We start from the raw sequence: 23,500 nt of genomic DNA on the forward strand, positions 1-23,500 counted from the left end.
CAGCAAGATGGTAGAGTCCTGAGCCTGGAAGTGAGTCTTCACCACACACTGAATATTCTGGTATTATTACACGTATATTATATTCTGAATATTCTGGACCAATTTCTGCCATTTATAGGCTACATAGTCTATGGTATTAGTGGTCTATTACTGGTCTATTGGTCTATTAGTGTGATCAGACTAAGACGGGAAGGAAGGAAAGTTATCACTACTTTCAGATTATATAATGAATTCATAAAATTCATAATCCATGAATTACAAAAACTTTACATAATTTTTGCAGATAAAACCACTACCAGGAATTTAATATAAACTCATTTTATTTGTTGAAGGGTACCCTTGAAATCAAGACCCAGTTCAGTGAAATTCTAGGAAGGATATCAGCTAGACTATGAGAATAGCTACAACAGGTGAACATTTATGAGCTCCATTTGCAAGCCAGGCATTGTGCTAGCATGTGGTATTACAGGCTGAACTGTGTTACCCCAAAGGTCATTCACATGTTAATGTTCTAACACTCCAGTATCCCAGAATGTGATTATTTGGAGATAGGGTCTTTACAGAGGTGATCAAGTTATTCCAATAGGACAGGTGTCCTTATAGGAAAGGAAAATCTGGACACATGCAAGGAGTGAAGACACACATGGAAAGTGAAGACACACAAAGAGTAAAGAATCACATAGAAACACAACCATTACAAGACAAGGCAAGAACCCTAGAGCAGATCCTAGAATGAACTAATCCTGCTAATACCATCATTTTGGATTCAAGTAGCCTCTAGGACTGTGAGATAGTAAGTTTCTGTTATTCACACAACCCAGTTTGCATACTTTATTACTGGTATTTTATCATGGCAGCCCTGGCAAACTACTATACCTAGGATATACAGAAGAGCAACAAAGAAAGCTCTGCCCTTTGGAAACAAATGGTACAAAGAGGAGAAAAGCAATTCAACAAATAACAACAACAGCAAAAATTAGTGACTCCTCTCGAGGAGCAAGCATTTCTGACCTCAAAAACAAAAATTTTAAGAAAAAAATCTGTATGGCATTTAAGGGAAAAAAATCTTTTTAAGGCAAAAGAAAACCTTTCACTTTGGTAAAAAAAAAATATATTTTTATTATTATGTTATATTATTATATAAATATATAAATTTAAGTTCTACTTTTCAAAGAAAATCATCTATAAAGGTTCCAGGCTCTTATTTTCAAGTGTATAATCTTTTGTCTTCCTTTTCCCACTCCTTCCCATTGCCTGTTTCCTGCTTATTCAGTCTTCTCCGGTTACAGTGCCTTACATTTGTGGAAAGAGAGACACAGAGACATATCTCCCCTTTTGGGCACATTCTGCAAAATATGTTTCCCCACTTCTCCTTCCCAGCTCTCACAAAAATACTACTTCCCAGCCTATAACTTCTGTTAATATTATGTCTGAAACTAATACCTTAGAAGCTACAATTGGGGGGCATCTGGGTGGCTCAGTGGGTTCAGCCTCTGCTTCCAGCTCAGGTCATGACCTCAGGGTCCTAGGATTGAGCCCCTCATTGGGTTCTCTGTCTCCCCACTCTCTGCCTGCCTCTCTGCCTACTTGTTCTCTCCCTTTGTCAGATAAATAAATAAAATCGTTTGAAACAAACATACCCCAAAATGCTACTATTGGGGCATCTGGGTGGCTCAGTCAGTTGAGTGTCCAACTCTTGGTTCCAGCTTAGGTCATGATCTTAGAGTCATGAGATCAAGACCCATGTACACCTCCACAAGGGGAATAGACCCTGCTTACAATTCTCTCTCTCCCTCTGCCCCCCGCTCTCCTGCACTAAAAAGGAAATTTTTTTTAAAAAGGTACTATTTAAAAAATGAGCCAGTTCTAGGAAATATCTTGAGACCCTCATTCCTATCAATTTGTTTACCAGTTTTTGTTAAATTTTTAACAATATTTTCTTCCCTCAACAGGCAGTTATGTTGTAAATACAGTAATTATACATTGATGCAAGCTCTTTCAGCCTTTCAAAATATACTAATCGCTCTATGAAATACAAAGAACAGGAGGGTGGGTCTAATACATATTGGCACAGGGAAACCATCACAAAAGATCTTTCTGTAACTAAACACAAGTTCAGAGCTTATTTTATACTTCCTTTTTTCCTCAAGTTGGATATGGCTATACTTGCTTAAAATCACCAAAAAAATAACAGCCACATCTGTAAAAGAAAATCTTTTCTTCATATACTATGACAATTTAGAAATCAGAATTAAAGTGATCTTTGAAAATCACATCATTTGGCACTAATGAGAAGAAAAGTTAAATTCTACAGCTCCATCAGAAGATAACTGAATTAGAGGAGCAAGATGGCAAAGCAGTAAGAGACTGAAATATCATCAGGTCGCAGAAGTTCAGCTAGATGGTTAACAAACCATTCTGAACACCTACAAACTCAATAGGAGATAGAAGAGAAGAAGAACAACAATTCTAGGAACAGAAAATTGACTACTTTCCAAAGGCAGGACTTGCAAAATGAATCTGAAGCACTGAGAAGATAGACCATGGCAGGGATAGCCAGATTCTGGCAAGTGAGAGAGCAGCAGAGCACAAAATTGGATCTTTTAGAAGTCTGCTCCACTGAGAGATGTTGCTCCAGAGGCAAAGCAGGGGATGGAGCCCTCGCCGGGACAGTGTGGTGTCAGGACCCACAGGGACACAAAAAGACCAGGGGCATATGAGGGTGACAGAGCTCACAGATATGGGATCACAGGTATAGGATCGGGGAAGTCAGCTGTAAAGATGGAGCTGAAAAGTGGGCTTTCACCTCAGGATTACCTTAAACCATGATCCAAGGCACAGTTGGGGCACTACTCTTCGAGCAGGGACCCCACAAATAACAGATCCAGAGATGCCCCCTCGTCCTCATTTGGGAGGAGCAATGCGGGAGTGCACTGCAGGAACCTGTTGGGTTTGGAAACCCCAAAACAGGACCATGAGCCAGGGACAGAAACGCTCAGACACAGACCGGGTAAGCATGGAGTGCGGCCAGAAACCAGGGAGATGGGATGGATTGACTGCTTTTCTCTGAGGGTGCATTGAAGAGTGGGGCCCTGAGCTTTCGGCTCTTATAGGCTGGAGATTTGGAGGCCACCATCCTTATTCCCATCCTCTAAAGTGGTACAGAATGCGTTTGGAGAACAAAAGCTACCAAGAACGAACCCAAGCAGACTACTTAGCCTGACCCCTGGCAATGGGGGTGCAATTCCACCTCAGGCAAAGACATTTGAGAATCACTGAAGCAGACACCTTCCCTACAAGATCAGCAAAAACATCCAGCCAAGACCAAGTTCCCTCTGGAACTACAGAGGTAGGGGAAAGCAACACATAGACTTCATGGCTTTTTCCCTATGATCCTTTTGAAGGTAAATTTTTTAAATTTTATTTTTTTGTTATTCTATTTTCTTTTTAATATACTACTGATTTAGTCTATTTCTTTTCTATTAACTTTCCTCCATCCAATGTTAACATTTTTAACTATTTTATCAATACCTTTTTAAATTTTTTAAATTTGTATTGTTATTGTCATATTGTATCCCCTCATTGTAGTTAACCTTAAGTTTTTGTATACATATATCTTTTTTATTTTTTTAAAATATTGGGATACAATTTCTTCCAACAATCAAAATATACCATAAATCTAGTGCATGGCTTTGCTCTTGTATCTATCTAGCCTGATCATATTCCTTCCTCTTTTTTTTCTTTTTTCAACCAACTTCTTATCAATTCCTTTTTGAGAATCTTTTTAAATTATCAACTTTATAGTCATATAACTTCCCTTCATTGAGTTTACCCTTTTTTGGTATATATATATATATGTTTTTCTTTCATCAAAATGTTGGATGGTAGGCTCTTCTACAGACCAAAATATAAGTGGGTGGTCCTGTTCTAGTCACCAGTCTAAAATATATATATATATATATCAGATATAATATTTCTTTATTTATTTATTACCCCCTTCTGCCCGTCCTGGCTTTGGGTCTTTTCTAATTTGGTTGATATATTTTTCTGGGGTCATTGTTACCCTTTTTAGTATTTTGTTTTCTCATTCACCTATTCTTATCTGGATGAAATGACAAGGCTGAACTCATCCCAAATTAAAAAAAAAAAAGAACAAGAGGCAGCCCCAACGGCTAGGGACCTAATCAATAAACACATTAGCATTATGTCAGAACTAGAGTTCAGAATGACGATAATGCAAGCTGGACTCGAAAAAAGCATTGAATATTTAGAGAATCCCCTTCTGGAGAAATAAAATCCCTTTCTGGAGACATAAAACAACTTAAATCTAACCAAGTTGAAATAAAAAATGCTACTGATGAGGTGCAATAAAAAATGTAGGCTCTTACCGCTAGGATGAATGAGGAATAAGAGAATTAGTGATATAGAAGACCAAATGACCGAGAATAAGAAAACTGAGCAAGAGAGACAAACAACTACTGGACTACAAGGGGATAATTCGAAAGATAAGAGATACCATAAGACAAAACGATATGAGAATAATTGGGATCCTAGAAGAAGAAGAAACAAAGAGCGGGGCAGAAGGTATATTAGAGAAAAATATAGCAGAATTCCCTAATCTGGGGAAGGGAACAAACATCAAAATTCAGGAGACACAGAGAACCCAACTCAAAATCAATAAAAACAGGTCAACACCCTATCATCTAAAAGTAAGACTCACAAGTCTTAGCGACAAAGACAAAATACTGAAAGCAGCTGGGGACAAGAGGTCTGTATTATACGACAGTAGAAATATTAGACTGGCAGGAAACCTATCCACAGAGACTTGGCAGGCCAGAAGGATGGGCATGATATATGAGAACTAAATGAGAAAAATATACAGCCAAGAACACTATATCCACCAGACTGACACTGAAAACAGATGGAGAGATAAAGATTCCAGGACAAACAAAAATTAAAATAATTTGCAAACATCAAACCAGTTCCACAGGAAACATTCAACTCTAAGCAAAGAGAGGGCCTAACAGTGACATAGACTATAGTGAAAGGAACAGAGGCAATATACAGTAACAGTCACCTTACAAGCAATACTATGGCACTAAATTCATACCTTTCAATAGTTACCCTGAATGGAAATGGCCTAAATGCCCCAATCAAAAGACACAGGGTATCACAATGGATAAAAAAACAAGACCCATCAATATGCTGTCTATAAGAAATTCATTTTAGACCCAAAGACACCTCCGGATTTAAAGTGAGGGGGTGGTAAACAATGTACCATGCTAATAGACATCAAAAGAAAGCTGGGGTGGCTATCCTTACAGAAGATAAATTAGATATTAAGCCAAAGAGTATAATAAGAGATGAGGAAGGAAAATATATCGTACTTAAAGGGTCTAACAAGAAGATCTACCAATTTTAAATATCTATGCCCCTAACATGGGAGCAGCCAATTAATAACAAAATTAAAGAAACACATCAACAATGATAAAATAATAGTAGGGGACTTTAAGACGCCCCCCCCCTTTCTGAAATGGACAGATCATCTAAGCAAAGATCAACAAGGAAATAAAGGCTTTAAATGACACAGTGGACCAGATGGACATCACAGATATATTTAGAACATTCCATCCTAAAGCAACAGAATACACGTTCTTCTCTAGTGCACTTGGAACATTCTCCAGAATAGATCACATCCTGGGTCACAAATCAGGTCTCAATCGGTACCAAAAGACTGGGAACATTCCCTGCATATTTTCAGACCATAAAGGTCTGAAGCAAGAACTCAATCACAAGAGGAAAGTTGGGAAGAACTCAAATCCATGGAGGCTAAAGAGCATCCTACTAGTGAATGAATGGGTCAACCAGGAAATTAAAGAAGAATTTAAAAAATTCACGGAAACAAATCAAAATGAAAACACAAATGTTCAAAATCTTTGGGACACCACAAAGGCGGTTCTATGAGGAAAGTATATAGTAATACAAGCCTTTCTCAAGAAACAAGGGCTCGAGTACACAAGCTAACCCTACACCTAAATGAGCTGGAGAAAGAACAGCAAAGAAAGTCTTAAACCCAGCAGGAGAAGAGAAATAATAAAAATGAGAGCAGAAATCAGTGAAATAGAAACCAAAAGAACCGGAGAACAAACCAACGAAACTAGGAGCTGGTTCTTTGAAAGAATCAATAAGATGGATAACCCCCTAGCCAGACTTATCAAAAAGGAAAGAGAAAGGACCCAAATTAATAAAATCATGAGTGAAAGAGGAGAGATCACAACCAACACCAAAGAAACACAAACAATTATAAGAACACAGTATGAGCAACTATACGCCAGCAAATTTGACAATCTGGAAGAAATGGATGCATTCCCAGAGACAAATAAACTACCAAAACTGAACCAGGAAGAAACAGAAAACCTGAACAGACCCATAACCAGTAAGGAGAGTGAAGCACTCATCAAAAAAGTCTCCCAACAAATAAGAGCCCAGGGCCAGATGGCTTCCCAGGGGAATTCTACCAAACATTTAAAGAAGAATTGATACCTATTCTCCTGAAACTATTCAAAAAATAGAAATGGAAGGAAAACTTCACAACTCATCTGATGAGAACCAGCATTACTTTGATCCCAAAAAACAGACAAAAAGGAGAATCACAGAACAAAATCCTTAATGAACACGGATGCAAAAACTCTCAGCAAAATACTAGCCATTGGATCCAACAGTACATTAACAGGATTATCCACCATGACCAAGTGGGATTTATTCCACGGCTGCAAGGTTGATTCAAGATCCGCAAATCAATCAATGCAATGCAATACCTTAACAAAAGAGAGAACGAGAACCATATGATACTCTCAGTAGATGCTTAAAAAAAGCTTTTGACAAAGTACAGCATCCTTTCTTGATCAAAACTCTTCACAGTGTAGGCATAGAGGGTACACAGCTCAATATCATCAAAGGCATCTATGAAAAACCCACAGCAAGTATCATTCTCAACAGGGAAAACTGAGAGCTTTTCTGCTAAGGTCAGGAACAGGGTAGGGATGTTCACTATCTCCACTGCTATTCAACATAGTACTAGAAGTCCTAGCCTTGGTAATCGGACAACAAAAAGAAATAAAAGGCATCTGAATTGGCAAAAAACAAGTCAGACTCTCACTCTTTGCAGATGATATGATACTTTATGTGGAAAACCCAGAAGAATCCACTCCAAAACTGCCAGAACTCATACAGGAATTCAGTGAAGTGTCAGGATATAAAATCAATGCACAGAAATCAGTTGCATTTCTATATACCAACAGCAAGACAGAAGAAAGAGAAATTAAGGATTTTATCCCATTTACAATTGCACCCAAAACCATAAGATACCTAGGAATAAACCTAACCAAAGAGGCAAAGAATCTGTACTCAGAGAGCTATAACGTACTCATGAAAGAAACTGAGGAAGATGCAAAAGAATGGAAAAACGTTCCATGCCGTTGGACCGGAAGAACAAATAACGTGAAAATGTCTATGCTACCTAAAGCAATCTATACATTTAACGTAATCCCTATCAAAATAACCATCAACTCTTTTCTAAGAAATGGAACAAATAATCCCAAAATTTATATGGAACCAGAAAAGACCCCGAATAGCCAGAGGAATGTTGAAAAAGAAAACCAAAGCTGGCTGCATCACAATTCCAGACTTCAAGCTCTATTACAAAGCTGTAATCATCAAGGTAGTAGGTACTGGCCCAAAAACAGACACACAGATCAATGGAACAGACAGAATAGAGAGCCCAGAAATGGACCCTCAACCCTATGGTCAACTCATCTTTGACAAAGCAGGAAAGAATGTCTAATGGTAAAAGACAGTCTCTTTAACAAACGGTGTTGGGAAAACTGGACAGCCACATGCAGAAGAATGAAACTGGACCACTTCCTTACACCACACACAAAAACAGACTCAAAATGGATAAAAGACCTCAAATGTGAGACAGGAATCCACCAATCCTTGAGAAGAACACAGGTAGCAACCTCCTCGACCTCAGCCACAACAACTTCTTCCTGGAAACTTCGCCAAAGGCAAGGGAAGCAAGGGCAAAAATGAACTATTGGGACTTCATCAAGTTCAAAAGCTTTTGCACAGCAAAACAAACAATCAATAAAACCAAAACAACTGACAGAATGGGAAAAGATATTCACACATGACATATCAGATAAAGGGCTAGTATCTAAAGTCTATCAAGAACTTATCAAACTCAACACACAAGGAACAAATAACCCAATCTAGAAATGGGTAGAAGGGCTCCTGTGTGGCTCAATTGGTTGAGCAACTGTCTTCAGGTCAGGTCTTGATCCCAGAGTCCCAGCATTGAGTCCTGCATTGGGCTTCCAGTTCCACAGGGAATCTGCTTCTCCCTCTGACCTTCTCCCCTGTCGTGCTCACTCTTACTGTCTCTCTCTCAAATAAATAAATAAAATCTTGAAAACGAAAGAAAGAAAGAAAGAAAGAAAGAAAGAAAGAAAGAAAGAAAGAAAGAAAGAAAGAAAGGAAGAAAGAAAGAAAGAAAGAAAAGAAAGAAGTGGGTGGAAGACGGAAGAGACATTTCGGCAAAGACGACATCCAGATGGCCGACAGACACATGATAAAGTGCTCAATATCACTCAGCATCAGGGAAATATAAATCAAAACCACAGTGAGATACCACCACACACCAGACAGAATGGTTAAAATTAACAAGGCAGGAAACGACAGATGTTGATGAGGATGCGGAGAAAGGGGAACCCTCCTCCCCTGTTAGTGGGAATGCAAGCTTGTGCAGCTACTCTGGAAAGCATTCAAAAAGTTGAAAATAGAGCTACCCTATGACCCAGCATCGCACTATGGGGTATTTACCCTAAAGATACAAATGCAGGGATCCGAAGGGGCACGTGCACTCGAATGTTTACAGCAGCAATGTCCGTAATAGTCAAACCATGGAAAGATCCTAGATGTCCATCAACAGAGGAATGGATAAAGATGTGGTTGTACATGTACACACACACACACACACACACACACACACACACACACAGGAATACTACGCAGCCATCAAAAGAAATGAAATCTTGCCATTTGCAATGGCATGGATGGAACTAGAGGGTATTATGCTAAGCAAAGTAAGTCAATGAGTGAAAGACAATTATCATATGATCTTTCTGATATGAGGAATTTAAGCGGCAAGGTGCGGGATTGTGGGGAGTAGGGAGGGAAAAATGAAACAAGATGGGATCAGGAGTGAGACAAACCATAAGAGACTCTTAATCTCTCAAAACCAATTGAGGGTCGCCAGGGGTTTGGGGAGGTAGGGATATGGTGGTTGGGTTATGGACATTGGGGAGGGTATGTGCTATGGTGAGTATTGTGAAATGTGTATGTCTGATGAGTCACAGTCCTGTACCCCTGCGGCAAATAATACATTATATGTTAATTTTTTTAAAAGATTATGGAATTACAAAGGACATGTACCAGTTTATTACACAGTGTTTTATGAATTTATGAATTGGCGAAATCTTATTTTTATTTTTATTTTTCATAAAAAGAACCCCCTAAATATTAGTGAAATAACTGTATTGCTCTTATTCACAGAAAGTTTGCTCAGTATGCATAATTTTTAGCAGGCTTTCACACAGCTCTTTTTGCCATCTTTTTGACATGGCAATTACTGCCATCAATTAAACAACTACTAAGTGCAAGCCTTTGAAATAGACATTTTCTTACTTTTTTTGGTTTACAATAACCTAATAAGTTCGACATTCTTTTATGCATTTCCCAGATGGAGAAACAGAGGCTTAGTGTGTTTACCTTCTTTCCCAAGATTACACAGTCAGGACCCCAGGGAGCCAAAAGAGATCTCTTAAGGTCTCAAGCATGGACTTTCCCTGCCTACCCACTAAGTGTGGCAGCAGAACCAGCAGTCCCCCTAGTATTTCTTCCTTACTAATAGAAACCTAATTTTATTTAAGAAGCAATATAGATATTTAAAAATCTTTAATTTCACTGAAGTCCCTTTTGTAGAGTGACCCTATATAACAGGTTCTGGCCAATGGTAGAGGTCCTGGGGAGGGAATCCCTTCCCAAAAGAAAAGTACACTTGGAGAAAATCCTCACAACTTACAGCCCTCCTGAGAACTAGGCCCAGAGAACTTAGCTTCCACCTCGTGACCACAAGAATAAACTCCACACTAAGGCTGCAGAACTCAAAACAGGTCTGACTCCCTAAACTTCTTGTTGCAGGAGATAAATTTAACCCTATTTCTTCAAACACTCTAAAAGTTTCCTACTATCTATATCTGAAAGCTTTCCCTAACTGATTCACCAAGTAAGAATTTCACTGCCTGAAATATGATAATCCTTTAATCATAGTTCAGAACCATATTTCCCAAATTAGAATTTTTTAAAATCCTGGGAGCCTAAGCTAACCTACTGAGCTCTGCTGATAAGAATAAGCCAGGAAGGATATGTAAAAAATTTTATTATCTATGGGAGGCAAGGAAAAAATGGGGTAGATGGTGACAAAGATCAGAAATTTCTCAAAAATTACCTTTTTTACATTTTGATGTTTTTAAACCATAAATATACAGTCTATCCAAACTATGGAAATAAATCAAAGAAGGATATATTAGCCTTATGCCTTTTCTGTCAAGAAACCAACAAAATATTACCTTTCTTGGGTCTAGGGGGTAATTTGAGGTTCTTTTCTGTAATGATCTTCTTTTCAGCTGCTAATGACTGTAGGAAGATGACAATAATAAAATAATGATGATAATGTAGTAATTTACGTGACAAGGGATAAAACCAAAAATATTTTTTTAAATACTCCAAGCCTTAAACAATACCCTCCTTAAAATATGCCTCTTTTATTGATATTAACCAATAAGTATTCCCAAAGCACATATTCCTCATACATAAATGTATTTTTATATTTAATCAGAATCTAAACAAAGAACTAACCATTAAGAGTTTATAATAGTATTCCATTTTGTACATATCTGTAAGCATTTCAAAATCAGCATACATATAAAAATTAACCAGAGTATCTTGTTGGCAACAGATCCTGAGTATACAAGCATTTCATAAATATACTTCTCATCAAGAGTAGGATGCCCAAAGATTTCATTACAAAGAAGTACAAAGGCTGGGCCTGGCATGAAGATGTGATTACTAACCTGCCAAAATTACTAAAGGAATTCAAAACTGTAAGGGAACAACTGGGTGGGTGAGCGGGTTATGTGTCTGTCTTTTCAGCTCAGGTCATGATCCTAAGGTCCTGGGATCCAGTCCCACACTGGGCTCTTTGCTCATCAGGGACCCTGGTTCTCCCTCTACCTGTTGTCACTTCCCCTGATTGTTTGAGCTCTCTCTCTCTCTCTGGTTTAACAAAAACAAAAACAAGAAGACGGGACCAATTACTGTGTCCTGAAATAAGGAAAGGAATTCCAAAGAAATATAATTACAGTGGCATAAATACTCAGGAATCTAAGTATCCATGGGCATTCAAGGAAAACCATTTTTAATTACTTTACCAGAGTCCCAGAAGTGTCCTGAAATCCTTCTCCACATCTGAGCCATGCTTCAGAGAGGGAAGCAGCTGCTCCCACTGTCCTGAGACCTGTTCTTCGGAACTTTAGTGGACTCCCTCTTGGAAAGGATAGATATTCTGTATCCCAATTTCTTTTTCTCTGTGGAGATGGTTTTTAAAGAAAAACAAAATAAAACAAACAAACAAAAAAAATCAAACCAACTTCATTAAAAATACATTAGTAATTAACACTATGGGAACCCAGGAATGGCAATGGTGAAGGCATAGCTTTTGAATGTCTCTGAATCCCCATGTAAAAAAAAAAGTAACAAGAAAGCATACAAACTGCACAGAGAACAAATTCGAAAATACAAAGAGGTAAGGACAAATATATTCAACCCTCCAAAGGTCCTGCATATGATTCTATCTGAAAGCAAAGCTGAGAGAAGTAAAGGAACAAAGGAGGATCTTAGTACATACACATGTGGTGTTCATATGAAGTAGGCAATCTGAGGATGAAATGGTACCTGAAACAGGTCCCAAGGACATCCAAAGGAGTAGGAGCAGTTTAAGACACTTAGCACTTGTCAGCCAGGACTACCTTCTTGGACCAGATGTCACACTGCAGAGAAATTGCTGGCAGTGAAATCTGCTCAGCAGCACAGGGATGGTAAAGATAAAGAAAAGAAAAGGTTCAGATGGAGCGTAGGAAGGGAACTGAACCAGAAGATATTTAAATAAACAAGTGGCAATATTTTTGCAAACTACAAGAAAAGAACAGAAATTATAAAAGCTCTTTTGAATTCTGCCTTCTTCTAAAAATTCACAGATACTATAACATAAAAATAGACAATAGACAGGGATCAAGGTTAAATCCAATACAAATCCAATACAAAGTTATAATTAGAAAAAACAGAATGGAGCAGAATAACATACCAACACACAAAGAAAGCACACTAAAGACATGCTGAGAGAACAGAAAAAGTGTAACCTACTATTTCAATATAAGACAACACATTTAGATTATAAAGTCAGAAATGAAGTAACAAAACTTAAGCAGTAGAATAAAGTTAAAAAATCACCTGAGGGAAAGAGCCCAAATGTCCACAGATGAATGGAAAAAGAAGATGTGGTATATAAACATATATATACAATGTACATACAATGGAATGAATACACACACACACACACACACACACACATACACAAAGGAATGTTACTCAGCCATCAAAAAGAATGAAATCTTGCCATTTACAACAACATGGATAGAGCCAGAGTAATTGTTATGCTAAGTGAATAAGACACTCAGAGAAAGACAAATACCATATGATTTCACTCATGTGGAATTAAAAAAAAAAAAAAGATGAACATAGTGGGAGGAGAAAAAGAGAGATGCAAACCATAAAACAGACTCTTCACTAAAGAGAACAAACTGAGGGTTTCTAGAGAGGAGGTAGGTGGGGGGAAGGGTTATATGGGTGATGGAGATTAAGGACACTTGTGATGAACACTCGGTATTGTACATAAGTGACAAATCACTAAATTCTACTCCTGAAAATATTACACTGAATGTTAACTAGCTGGAATTTAAATAAAACTTGAAACAAAAAATAAAATATTCTTTCAACATGAAAAAAAAAAATCAGCTCAGGAAAAAAAGACTAAACTAGAAGGAATCCAAGAGCACATAGTTATCACAGATAATATCTTAAGAAAGTAATAAGGAGGAAAATTTAAAGTGCATTTTAAAGTATTCAAGAGAAACAGAGTGATCAATCAAGTCTCTCTTGTGATCCAACATACAGATAGTAGCAATCCCTGAAGAAGAAGAAAACCAAGATAATGGGACAGAAAAAATATCAAAAACTTCAATTCCAGAGAAACTTTCCTGAAATCTTAAAAAAAAAAAAAAAAAAAAGAAAGAAAAAGAAAAAAGGAAACTACATATTGAAGCATACCACATACTTGGTAATATCAGCCCAGAAGCAAACAAAACCAAGATATATCCTAGAAAACAGGCTTTTAAACAAACACTTTGAACATCTAGGAAAAGGAATAAATGATTTACAAGTGAATAAAAATTACCTTATCATAGAATGTTGATAGCAACTTTACATGAGAAAAAAACAGAAGAGTGTGTTAAGATACTCAAGGGAAGAAAATGAGTGAAGTTTTATCTAGCAACAGTGCTAACACTGATTTATTTCCCTAAATGTTTTTGTGTGAGTTTTCCTTTTTTTATTTTTATTATTTTACAAATGTCTACAACAGACATGTACTCATTTTATAAGATTTTAAATTTGCATTTTATTTAAGGAAAATCTTTTAAATTTGCAACACAAATCAAATTAAGGTTAACTACTATGAGTTGATCATCTAATAACACAAAAAAACCCTAATCAATACCATTGTGGTTTAAAAAAAAAAAGAATTAAGATTACAACATACCATTAAAATTTCTGTACCGAGGAAGAGGGAACAAATTCATAAAAACAAATTCAGCCATAACATTGATAGCATTTTAATATGTAAGACCCCTATGGATATTCCTCTTTATGTAGAAACTCGTCTGGTGGGGCAGAACTACAAAAGGAAGAAGCATCTATCCTCAAAATAGAGGGTATTTACCCTCCACTAGTGGCAGTTTCCCCTGGCAGCTCTGAAGAAACTCGCTTCATTAACTAGAACAGAAAATAAAGAGGAAGATAACATTTGGTCTCTTGAGCCATTTTGTTTGTCCTTAACTCAAGAATACTTTTGAATGCATTAAATCAGCCCACATCAGGTATGTAAAGAAATGGGTGACATGGGGGATGGAATAGGGAAGAACAAGATGATTGACCCTGAAATATCTTGAACCAGAGAGTAAGAAAGCACTCAAAGAATGAGAACATGTCATAAGGACACATGAGCATAGGTGAATGGCCTCTCACTGGCCAACTGTGGAACATTCCTGCATCAAATAAATAATGACAGTAAAGGATTATAACCTATTGGATAAAAAAAGAAATATGGGTCTACATTGATATAAACAGTAGATTGGAAAACCATTAATGAAAGCTGAACCTATTAGGTGACAGTTTAATGATACAGGGGATATTTACATGCCCATTAAGCATCGTCCCACAAATTACCTACTAATTTCAAAGGGAGAAACAGTAACTTTAAAGTTGGGAAACCTGCAGATACCACCTTAATCAAGTAATCAGCATCAAGTGCCTCTTGATAGGAGGCTCTGAGAAGAACACAAGATTCCCGTGGTATTCCTACCAGAAAGGCATAACCTAAATCTAAACTGGGGAAAATATCAGACAAGACCAAAATAACTGGACTGTACACCTCAACAATGACAAGGTCAAGAAATACAAAGAAAGTCTAAAGAACTATTTCAGATTAACAGAAGATTAAAGAGGCATGGAAAGGAAAGGAAATGTACGATCCTGGATGGGATCTTGGACCAGAGAAAAAATGTCATTATTAGGCAACTGATAAAATCTGAATATGAACTGTTGACTAGATAATAATATTGTATCAGTTTTTAATTTTCTATTTTTGTAATTATACTATGCTTATGTAAGAGAATATCCTCAGTCTACAAAATAAATATTTAGGGGTAGAGGTATAGAAAAAAATTGATACACACATGCATAGAGAGAGAAAGAGGAAGTGGGGGGGATGAGGAAAAGACAGAGAGAGAGGCAAAAAATAATAAACTAGTGAAATGGAGTTAAGGGTTGTATTAGTTCCCTAGGGTTGCTGTAACAAATGACCACAAACTCAGTGCCTTAAAACAACAAAATTATAAACAAACAAACAAACAAAAAAAAAAAACCACAAAATTATTCTCATAATTCTGGAGCCAAGAAGCCCAAAATGAAGGTGTTAGAAATGAAGTCGGCAAGGAAGAATCTTTCCTGGCCTTTTTCTCCCAGCAATCCTTGCCTTCCTTGGATTGTGGCTTCATCATTCCAGTCTCTGCCTCTGTCATTTCGTGGCTACCTTGCCTACATATCTCTCTGTGTTATCTCTTCTTCTCACAAGTCATTGGATTTAGGGCCCAACCCTAATGCCATATAGGCATTATTATTATTCATCTTAACTAACTACATGTGCAAAGGTCTTATCTCCAAATAAAGCTATATTCTGGAGCTCCAGGTCAACAGGAATTTACAGAGAACACTATTTAACCTATTCACAGTTCCACCATAAGAAACTTCATTACACTATTATTACAACTTTTCTTTAAGTTTGAAATTCTGTCAAAATAAAAGTTACCCAAAAAAGAGAGAAAAAACGCAAAATACAACTACATAAGCCCAGGATGATCCCAGCAAAAAGAAGAGAAATATAGTCAATTCTCATTTTTGTAGTAGTTATCATTCGATAAAGTCGCCACAATGAATTAGCAAATACTGAACCACTATTCCTAAGGGAAATACAGGGTTGATTCCTGTCAGTATACAACCTTATTTTATGTGTGCTTCTGCTTAAAAGCACCTTATTTAATATTTATAGTTTATTCTTTAACATTGAACTCAGAGCCAACATCACTGTAACTCATCCCTGAACAAAGCTGATCTAACACAAATTTTCTCTATAAGGTGCATCACAGCTGTTCTGCACTTAGGGACAACTAGATAGCACTTCAGTACTACAGTCAGGGGCACCTTTACACAGTGAAATCACACAAAGCACAAAACTGTGAAAAACAGGGCATTAAGTAGACCAAGAAAGGACACACCTGTTTACAGTATAAGAGCTGAAATAAGCAGGCAGAACAGGCCCTTGTTCGACCTCAGCTGATTACTTAAACGTCAAATGACTCAAATTTTTTTCTGCTCTACACATGCCCACAAATTACTCTGAAAGCACCACCAGGATTGATTTGGGGATTACAAATAAATTTGGGCAAAGAGGAGAATTTGTAAACACAGAAACTGAATGATGAAGATCGACTATACTTTGAGCAGAACTTTAAAAGGAAGCAATTGAAGTGGTTAAAACATAAAAGGTATTTCATTGATCCATTGCATTACCATCCAGCCCCTCAGAGACCACTTTTTCTTCTTATCACTGCTCTGCGCCATTTTTCATTTCTTTAGGTACACCATGATTATGAATTTTATTTATTCATTTTGAAAATTTACTCCCTGAAAAAGGAAATGCATGCTACCATACAACTTTGGGCTGCTGCTCCCCCTGGAAAGTTTCTCAATAGTATTTGTTTGGGGTATCATTTAATAAATTCGGGGAATAAATTAGATGTCTAACTGAATGCAAAGGGGAGTTTTCTTGAGTATCTAAATAAAGCCCAATGGCTCAAGCCATATACTTGAAGAATATAAATGTTTTGCACCTAGGAATTTACCTACATTAAGAAGAGATACGAACTCAGGGACCCTCAAGTCTGAGGAACTTGACTGTTCCTCAGATTTAAAGTTTCAATCAAGCTGGTGAGGAAGCACTATGATGCTCAAAGCTCATTCTATCAAATATTTGTCCATTTGTTTCTTCAGAGGTCTTTCCTTCCCTCAGATAACAGAACATTTCTCAGGTCTGTCACTCACTGCTTTGGTTACATTTGACTGGTCCTTTGCTTCTCCAGATTTTTGCTTTGCTTCTTCAGATTCTTTAGGGACTGGAACCCTCTAATCAATATAAATGACAGAAATATGATGTTCTTTTCTTCAGTCAACATTTATTGAGTGCCCAGGGCATGCAGACACTCTGCTAGGCTTCAGGGATACAAGATGAGCAAGAAAGACCCTGCTCTCCAGTGGCTCAGGCTGTGGAGAGAGAAACTCTCCCATAAATCTGATAACATGAAAGCCTGAGCCCAAGTTTAGATTCTGGTTAGCATGGACTTCCACCTTACTTTTCAGCCTTCCCCTCCACTCCCCCATGTTCTCCTTCACATTCAACAGACCCTGCACATTTCTACCACCATAACTGTGTAAATGGCATTCTTTGCTGGAAATCACCTCTCCACTCCCTTCAGTATCTCCTACTCTGCTACAGATCAATGCTCTTCTATTCCCTGAAATATCCCCCCAATACCTCCATACATACCTCTTTGTGTGAAACCATCATGTCTCCAGTATATTCTACTCCTTCTGTTAGAACAATAGCAGAAGGAGACATATCCCTAATCATCTCATCACCTCAGTGCACAATGCTCCCCCCACAGAGGTGCTCATTAAAATGATTACTGAATGAATATGTAAATTACTTATCATACTAATCATCATTGGTTCACAGATGCTAATGATATCTAAAGTAAATCAGACAGTAGGCATAAGTTTAAGGGGAAATTCAGTATACTACATTTCAACTTTATCCATCAAATGTAACACAGCTCCCTTTACACTGTTGGTATCATGTATATATCTCTGTCCAGTGTTTACTCAGCCACAGAGAAGGCACTTACAATGGCAGTTTCATTGGCCTTCTCACCCAGCCATCTTTTTTTTTTTTTTAATTTTATAGTGACAAAACACACCCCCATTACCACAGTTTTAGGCATCCCACCTGGCCACAGTCAGTCACAAGACATCAGCCTTGGGCCACAGTGACTGACTGATTCATGGATGCCACAGGACACAAGCTGAATCAGTCAGAGGGCCTCTCCAGGACTTTTTCTAATTGAAGCTACTGGAAAGATTCTCTTCTTCGCAACTTGGCCAAGGATGTGACCCCAAAGCAGTCAGCAGCCTTGTCCTATACCATATGAAGAAACCTGAGAAAGTGAGCAGAGGTACAAGCTGTGCTCCAGGTTATAGGCTAGATTATTTGAGCAACCCAGGTGCCCAGCTGCTGTGAGCTGCAAGTCTACCCATCACTCTTTTGTAACTTTGTCCAGTTTAAGCTAGACTTCAACTCACTAGCTAATGAGTTGAACTATAGCACTCAGTTTATGTTTCTCCCAAACTGAAGTGATTCACTGAGCATTCTGAAAATATACAGCTAATAAAGTTTTCCCCCTTCAATGACCATAGGTTCTAAGAATATGCATTAGAGTGGAGGAAAAAGGAGGCTGAGACTGGGCTGACAGACTCAAAAACAAATTAATGAGAGAATGTTTCCTGGTGAAACCTGGTTTTGACTCACATGAAGGAAAAAATGTACTTTGGTGATAGCTATCAACAGGTCCTAGATTTTCCACGGTAGTCCTAGTTCCAAATATCCTGATTTATTACCCTCCCAGAGCACAGAAACATCAAGGCAATTTCACAAGCAGCACATAAGTCTTTATAGACCACATGTTTAGGCTGTGCTGTCAGAATGCTGTCAATGCACTGTGCTACTTGTTGGTCACATTAACACTGGGTCAGATTATTTATCTTCTCAAGACACAGTCTCTGCATCTGTAAAATGGAGATAACATATTAACCTCAAGACTATTATGAAGACAATTGCTACTAATAACAATCGTAGGTCATAATAGTATGAGTACAATTACAGAAGGTAGAATAGGTAATTAATATTCACAAGTTAAAATAGGAATGCGCTTTTTATAAGGATCCTTTTTATAAGGATGCTTTATTTTCACATGCTGTGATTCACAAAAACACTGCTTTAATCCAATGACTTACTTCAATATCTCAAACCATAAAAGAAAAAGAAGCTTCCTGATTAGAACTCTGTGGCCTCTCAAAGTTTAAGATAAAGGAATTAAATGAAAAACTCAGTGGAATAGGCCAGTCTATTTCTACAGTCAACATCACTATTCCATAAGCTACAGCCCTGCGACTAATACACTTGCCTTATTTTTCTCCTAGACTGGTCAGGCAATTGCAGGTCTTCAATACCAATTAAGAAAGCCCCACTCTCCTGATATGAAGATATAAGTGAATAAGAAAAGTATTAGAACAAGCTGAGGAAAAAAAAGTCTCTAAGTAAAATGAATGTTCACAAGGCACAGTGAAATTTTTGAAAACTGACTGTAAGGTTCATAATAACTTTGTCCATACATTGTTTCCTGCCAGCCTGTCTTTTCAATATCTTCAGTCTGACCAGATGGGCCCCTCAAAACCTCACTCAAGGATTACTTTCTTCAGGAATCTTCAGGAACCTTATAGCCCTCAGTGATCCTCCTTGAAATTATTCCTTTGGGAATTAGTTACATACTACTTCCTATCGAACTTTTATTGTCAACACTCAAAATGGTATTTTCATGTGTTATGTTAGGTTAATATCTTCTATCTACCTAAAACCAGAACTTCATTTATAATTTATGTTCTATATGTGACAAGTTCTAAAAGAACTAGCTCCTACAACGAGCTGGTTTATCCATTATTTGCAGAATATATACTTGCAATGCATGCTAAATAAGTCTAGAGGTTACCTCAATCATTGCTCCATTTAAGGATGTCCATGTCTGTACTAAAACCTTGATTATCTTTTCCATTCTTAGACGACTTTCAGGAAAGAACCCATAACCATTCCAATGGTTTTAAAATGTTCAGTCAAAAAAGCCTTGAATCAGGTACCAGTTTAAATTCATTTCTTATTTTTTCATCAGAGAAAATAAAGCAAAGACCTAGTTGCCGTATTTTGTATAGCCTTCATATATTTTCAAATTAAAGATTACTATGGCCTAAATTGTAAATGCCAGAAATATCCCACTTATGCTTGGACTCACGGTAAAATAATTACCTGCTTTTGGTATTTTAAAACACCCAAACTAATTAAACAACCCAGACTAATTTACCATTGGTATTCTAAAAAACTTTGAATCTAGAACTCTAACATCTGGCAATCTGGCACTCTTGTTTTCATTTGTCTGATGTGGAACTTCTTAATGTTAACAATGTTGGAAATACGGTGATGTGTTTTATTTTCAACATTTGAAAAGAAATGCAATGCAGACTTATTTTCCATTCACACTGTATACCAGATCAGAACACCATTTGTCTGAAACTTTTTTTTTTTCTGAAATGAAAAATTCCTATGCTAGAAACACCAATTTCCCATGCCAGGCTGCCTACATCATCCTCTCCCTTCCCAATCCCTTACACACTTGATATGACTCTTTATCCAAGGATTTTTTAAAAAGATTTTATTTATTTATTTGAGGCAGGGAGGGGCATAGGGAGAAGGAGAAGGAGAAGCAAACTCTCCTGCTGAGCAGGGAGCCTGACGTGGGGTTCAGTCCCAGGACAGGATTATGAACAGAGTCAAAGGCAGATGTTTAATGGACTAACCCACCCAGGCACCCTTAATCCAAGGGTTTAAAAGATAAAAATAATGACAACTGCTAATGTATGACAGTCTGGGTCCAGTTTTATTTTATTAACCACTCCCCAGTCAAAAGCAGGATTCCCTGCCTCCTCACTGTTAGCAAGTTGAGGCACAGCAACCTATACACTTAGACTTTGATAGGCTTGAGCTTATAGAAAGATAGGATATCATCAAAATCCCTGGAAAGGCTCTCAATTCAAGTCTCTGTTCCTCATTCCCTCAAAGTCCACTAGCAGAATCTCTGCCATATGGTTTATACTAACCTTTTTACTTTTTAAAGCAGGAAGTCTGAATAAAATAAAACAGACTTTAACTTAAGAACAATCACTTAAAAAGGTGCTAGCCAGTCTCTCAACTAAGTCTCTTACCTAATTTAAAGTACCTCACACATAATTCTGTAATCACACACTACTAAAGGAAAAGCTCCAATGAAGACAGGCACAATTATTTAGTTAGCCTGAATGTTTATATCCCCCCAATAATTTATATGTTGAAACCTAACCCCTACTGTGGTAATGTTTGAAGATAAGGACTTTGGGAGGTGATTTAGTGATGAGAATGGAGGCCTCATGAATGGGATTAATACGCTTAATAAACAGGACCCAGAGAGATCCCTTCTTCTGTTTATTTCACTATGTGTGGCTGCCTATGAACTCGGAAACAGGCCTTCACCAGACACAATGTGCCATTGCCTTCATCCTGAACTTCCCAGGCTCCAGAACTGAAATAAATGTGTTGTTTATAGACACTCAGCCTATGGTATTTTTTACAGGCAGCCTTAATAGACTAAGATAATTTAGTAGGTACCAGACACTAATAGCAAATGTCATATGTATTACTTCATAAAGATTCTAGATGATAAAGTAGACTGAAATGAATAGTATCAATCCTTTGTTATAGATAAAACTAAGTGTTGAAGAGATTATCTAAAATCATACATCTATAAATGACAAAGCCAGGATAAAAATCTAGGCTAGTCTTGGGGCGCCTGGGTGGCTCAGTTGGTTAAGCAACTGCCTCCAGCTCAGGTCACGATCCGAGTCCCAGGATCGAGCTCCGCATCGAGCTCCCAGCTCCACGGGGAGTCTGCTTCTCCCTCTGACCTTCTCGCCTCTCAAGCTCTTTCTCACTGTCTCTCTCTCAAATAATTCTTAAAGAAAAAAAAAAAAAAAAAAAAATCTAGGCTAGTCTAAGCCGAAGGACCATTGTCTTAATAGGGCCACATCTTTCTGCAAATGAGAAAAAGATCCTCCTACTCAAGTCACTATACTTCCAACTACTAGAAAACTATCATAATATATTTTGTTAGGAAAGATATTTTTTATTTATTATTTATTATCATCTGCTGGAAGAATAACATAATAAATTACACATTTTTCAGGACGTAATTATGAATGGGGTCGATAAGTGCACTGCAGGTCTCAACCTGCACAACTAAATACAGCTGTTCTGGTGGTTAAAAGCAAATGGAATTTCAAATATTTTTATTATTATTGAAAACTAAATTCAACAAACTGGAATTTATAATAGTTTAAGCACAGAAGACACAGAGATCATGAACCCTGTCCTCAAGAAATAAGTATGATCAATGGATATGTTGAGTATAAGGCAGTATCAAGGATAGAAAGATTAATTCTAAAAATCCTTTAACTTCTCTCATTCAAGCCTTAAGCATTAGGACAGGAATCACATATTTCAAAATGGGGACACTGAATGTCCATTAGTGAGACACATTTGTGAATTGAAAAAGAGGATTTCTGTTTGTTAAAATGTGGGCTCTCAAAGTGTGAAAAGAAAGACAACCACGAGTAACAGACTTCTTAGGAAACAACTGAGAAGGCAAATGTATAATAAAGAATTTGACCTTACTCAAAATGAGGTCTGGCCTTTGTTGTTTGCTTCTGGGAAATAATCCCTAAAACCCTGAAATATCATGGCTGATAGGGTATCTTTCTTTGCCTGATGACCTCAGTTACAATGGACTAACAGTGTGATTTAGGGTGGGGGCTAGCCATACCCTATAGTGTTAGCATGGGGACTCGTGACACCAAAAAGACAATGTGAATTATAATGGGGGCTCTGGGTCACACATGGAAGGAGCAAAAATGAAAGATGGAGATCAGCTATGTGGGCAATCAACCATGCCCACAAAATGGTGTCTTAGTCTATTCAGGCTGCTCTAACAAAATACCATAAACTACATGCCTTATAAACAACAAAATACTTATTTCTCATAATTCTGGAGGACAGAAGGTCCAAGATCAAGGCAGCAACAGATTCAGTGTCAGGTGCTGGTGATATCTAATGAAGGCTCACTTCATAATTGATACTATCTTCTGACTACAACCTTAGAAGGCAGAAGGGATTGGGGATGTCTCTCAAATTTCTTTGATAAATGCACTAATGACATTCATGAGAGCTCCATCCTCATAACCTAAACAATTCCAAAAGGTATCATGTCCAAACACTAACATATTGGGGATGAGGTTTCACCAATAAATGGGGTGGGACACAAATAATCACTCAACATCAAAGCCCCCAATAGAAACACCAAGGCTCAGGTGAGCTTCCTTGATATTGACACTGTACATACCAGAAAATTAACCATTCTGACTCCAGAGAAAACAAAAAAGTTCCAATGTCTGAGACCTTTACTGGATTCTGCACTACGTGCTTCTTTCCTTGACTTATTTTAATCTCTATCCTTTCCTTATA

General features: G+C 37.5%; 1 protein-coding gene across 10 annotated transcripts in view; it reads right to left on the reverse strand.

Annotated features, from left to right (window-relative positions):
- Positions 1–23,500, reverse strand: part of SPIDR (scaffold protein involved in DNA repair) — a 589,061-nt gene that overhangs the window by 497,649 nt on the left and 67,912 nt on the right. For 5 of the 10 annotated variants that reach the window (XM_082718857.1, XM_082718850.1, XM_082718858.1 and 2 more), the window contains 2 exons: positions 11,550–11,705; positions 10,689–10,755 (listed from right to left, as the gene is read on the reverse strand). The exons of 2 other annotated variants lie outside the window; for them this stretch is intronic. In XM_082718857.1, coding sequence (XP_082574983.1) covers positions 10,689–10,755; positions 11,550–11,705 — 223 coding nt within the window. Of the gene's footprint in view, positions 1–10,688; positions 10,756–11,544; positions 11,706–23,500 lie in introns of all 10 variants that reach the window. 3 more of the 10 variants (XM_082718859.1, XM_082718854.1, XM_082718855.1) reach the window with 1 other exon arrangement.

The sequence above is a fragment of the Mustela nivalis genome (assembly GCF_964662115.1).
Source record: "Mustela nivalis genome assembly, chromosome: 2".
NCBI classification, from domain to species: Eukaryota; Metazoa; Chordata; class Mammalia; order Carnivora; family Mustelidae; genus Mustela; species Mustela nivalis.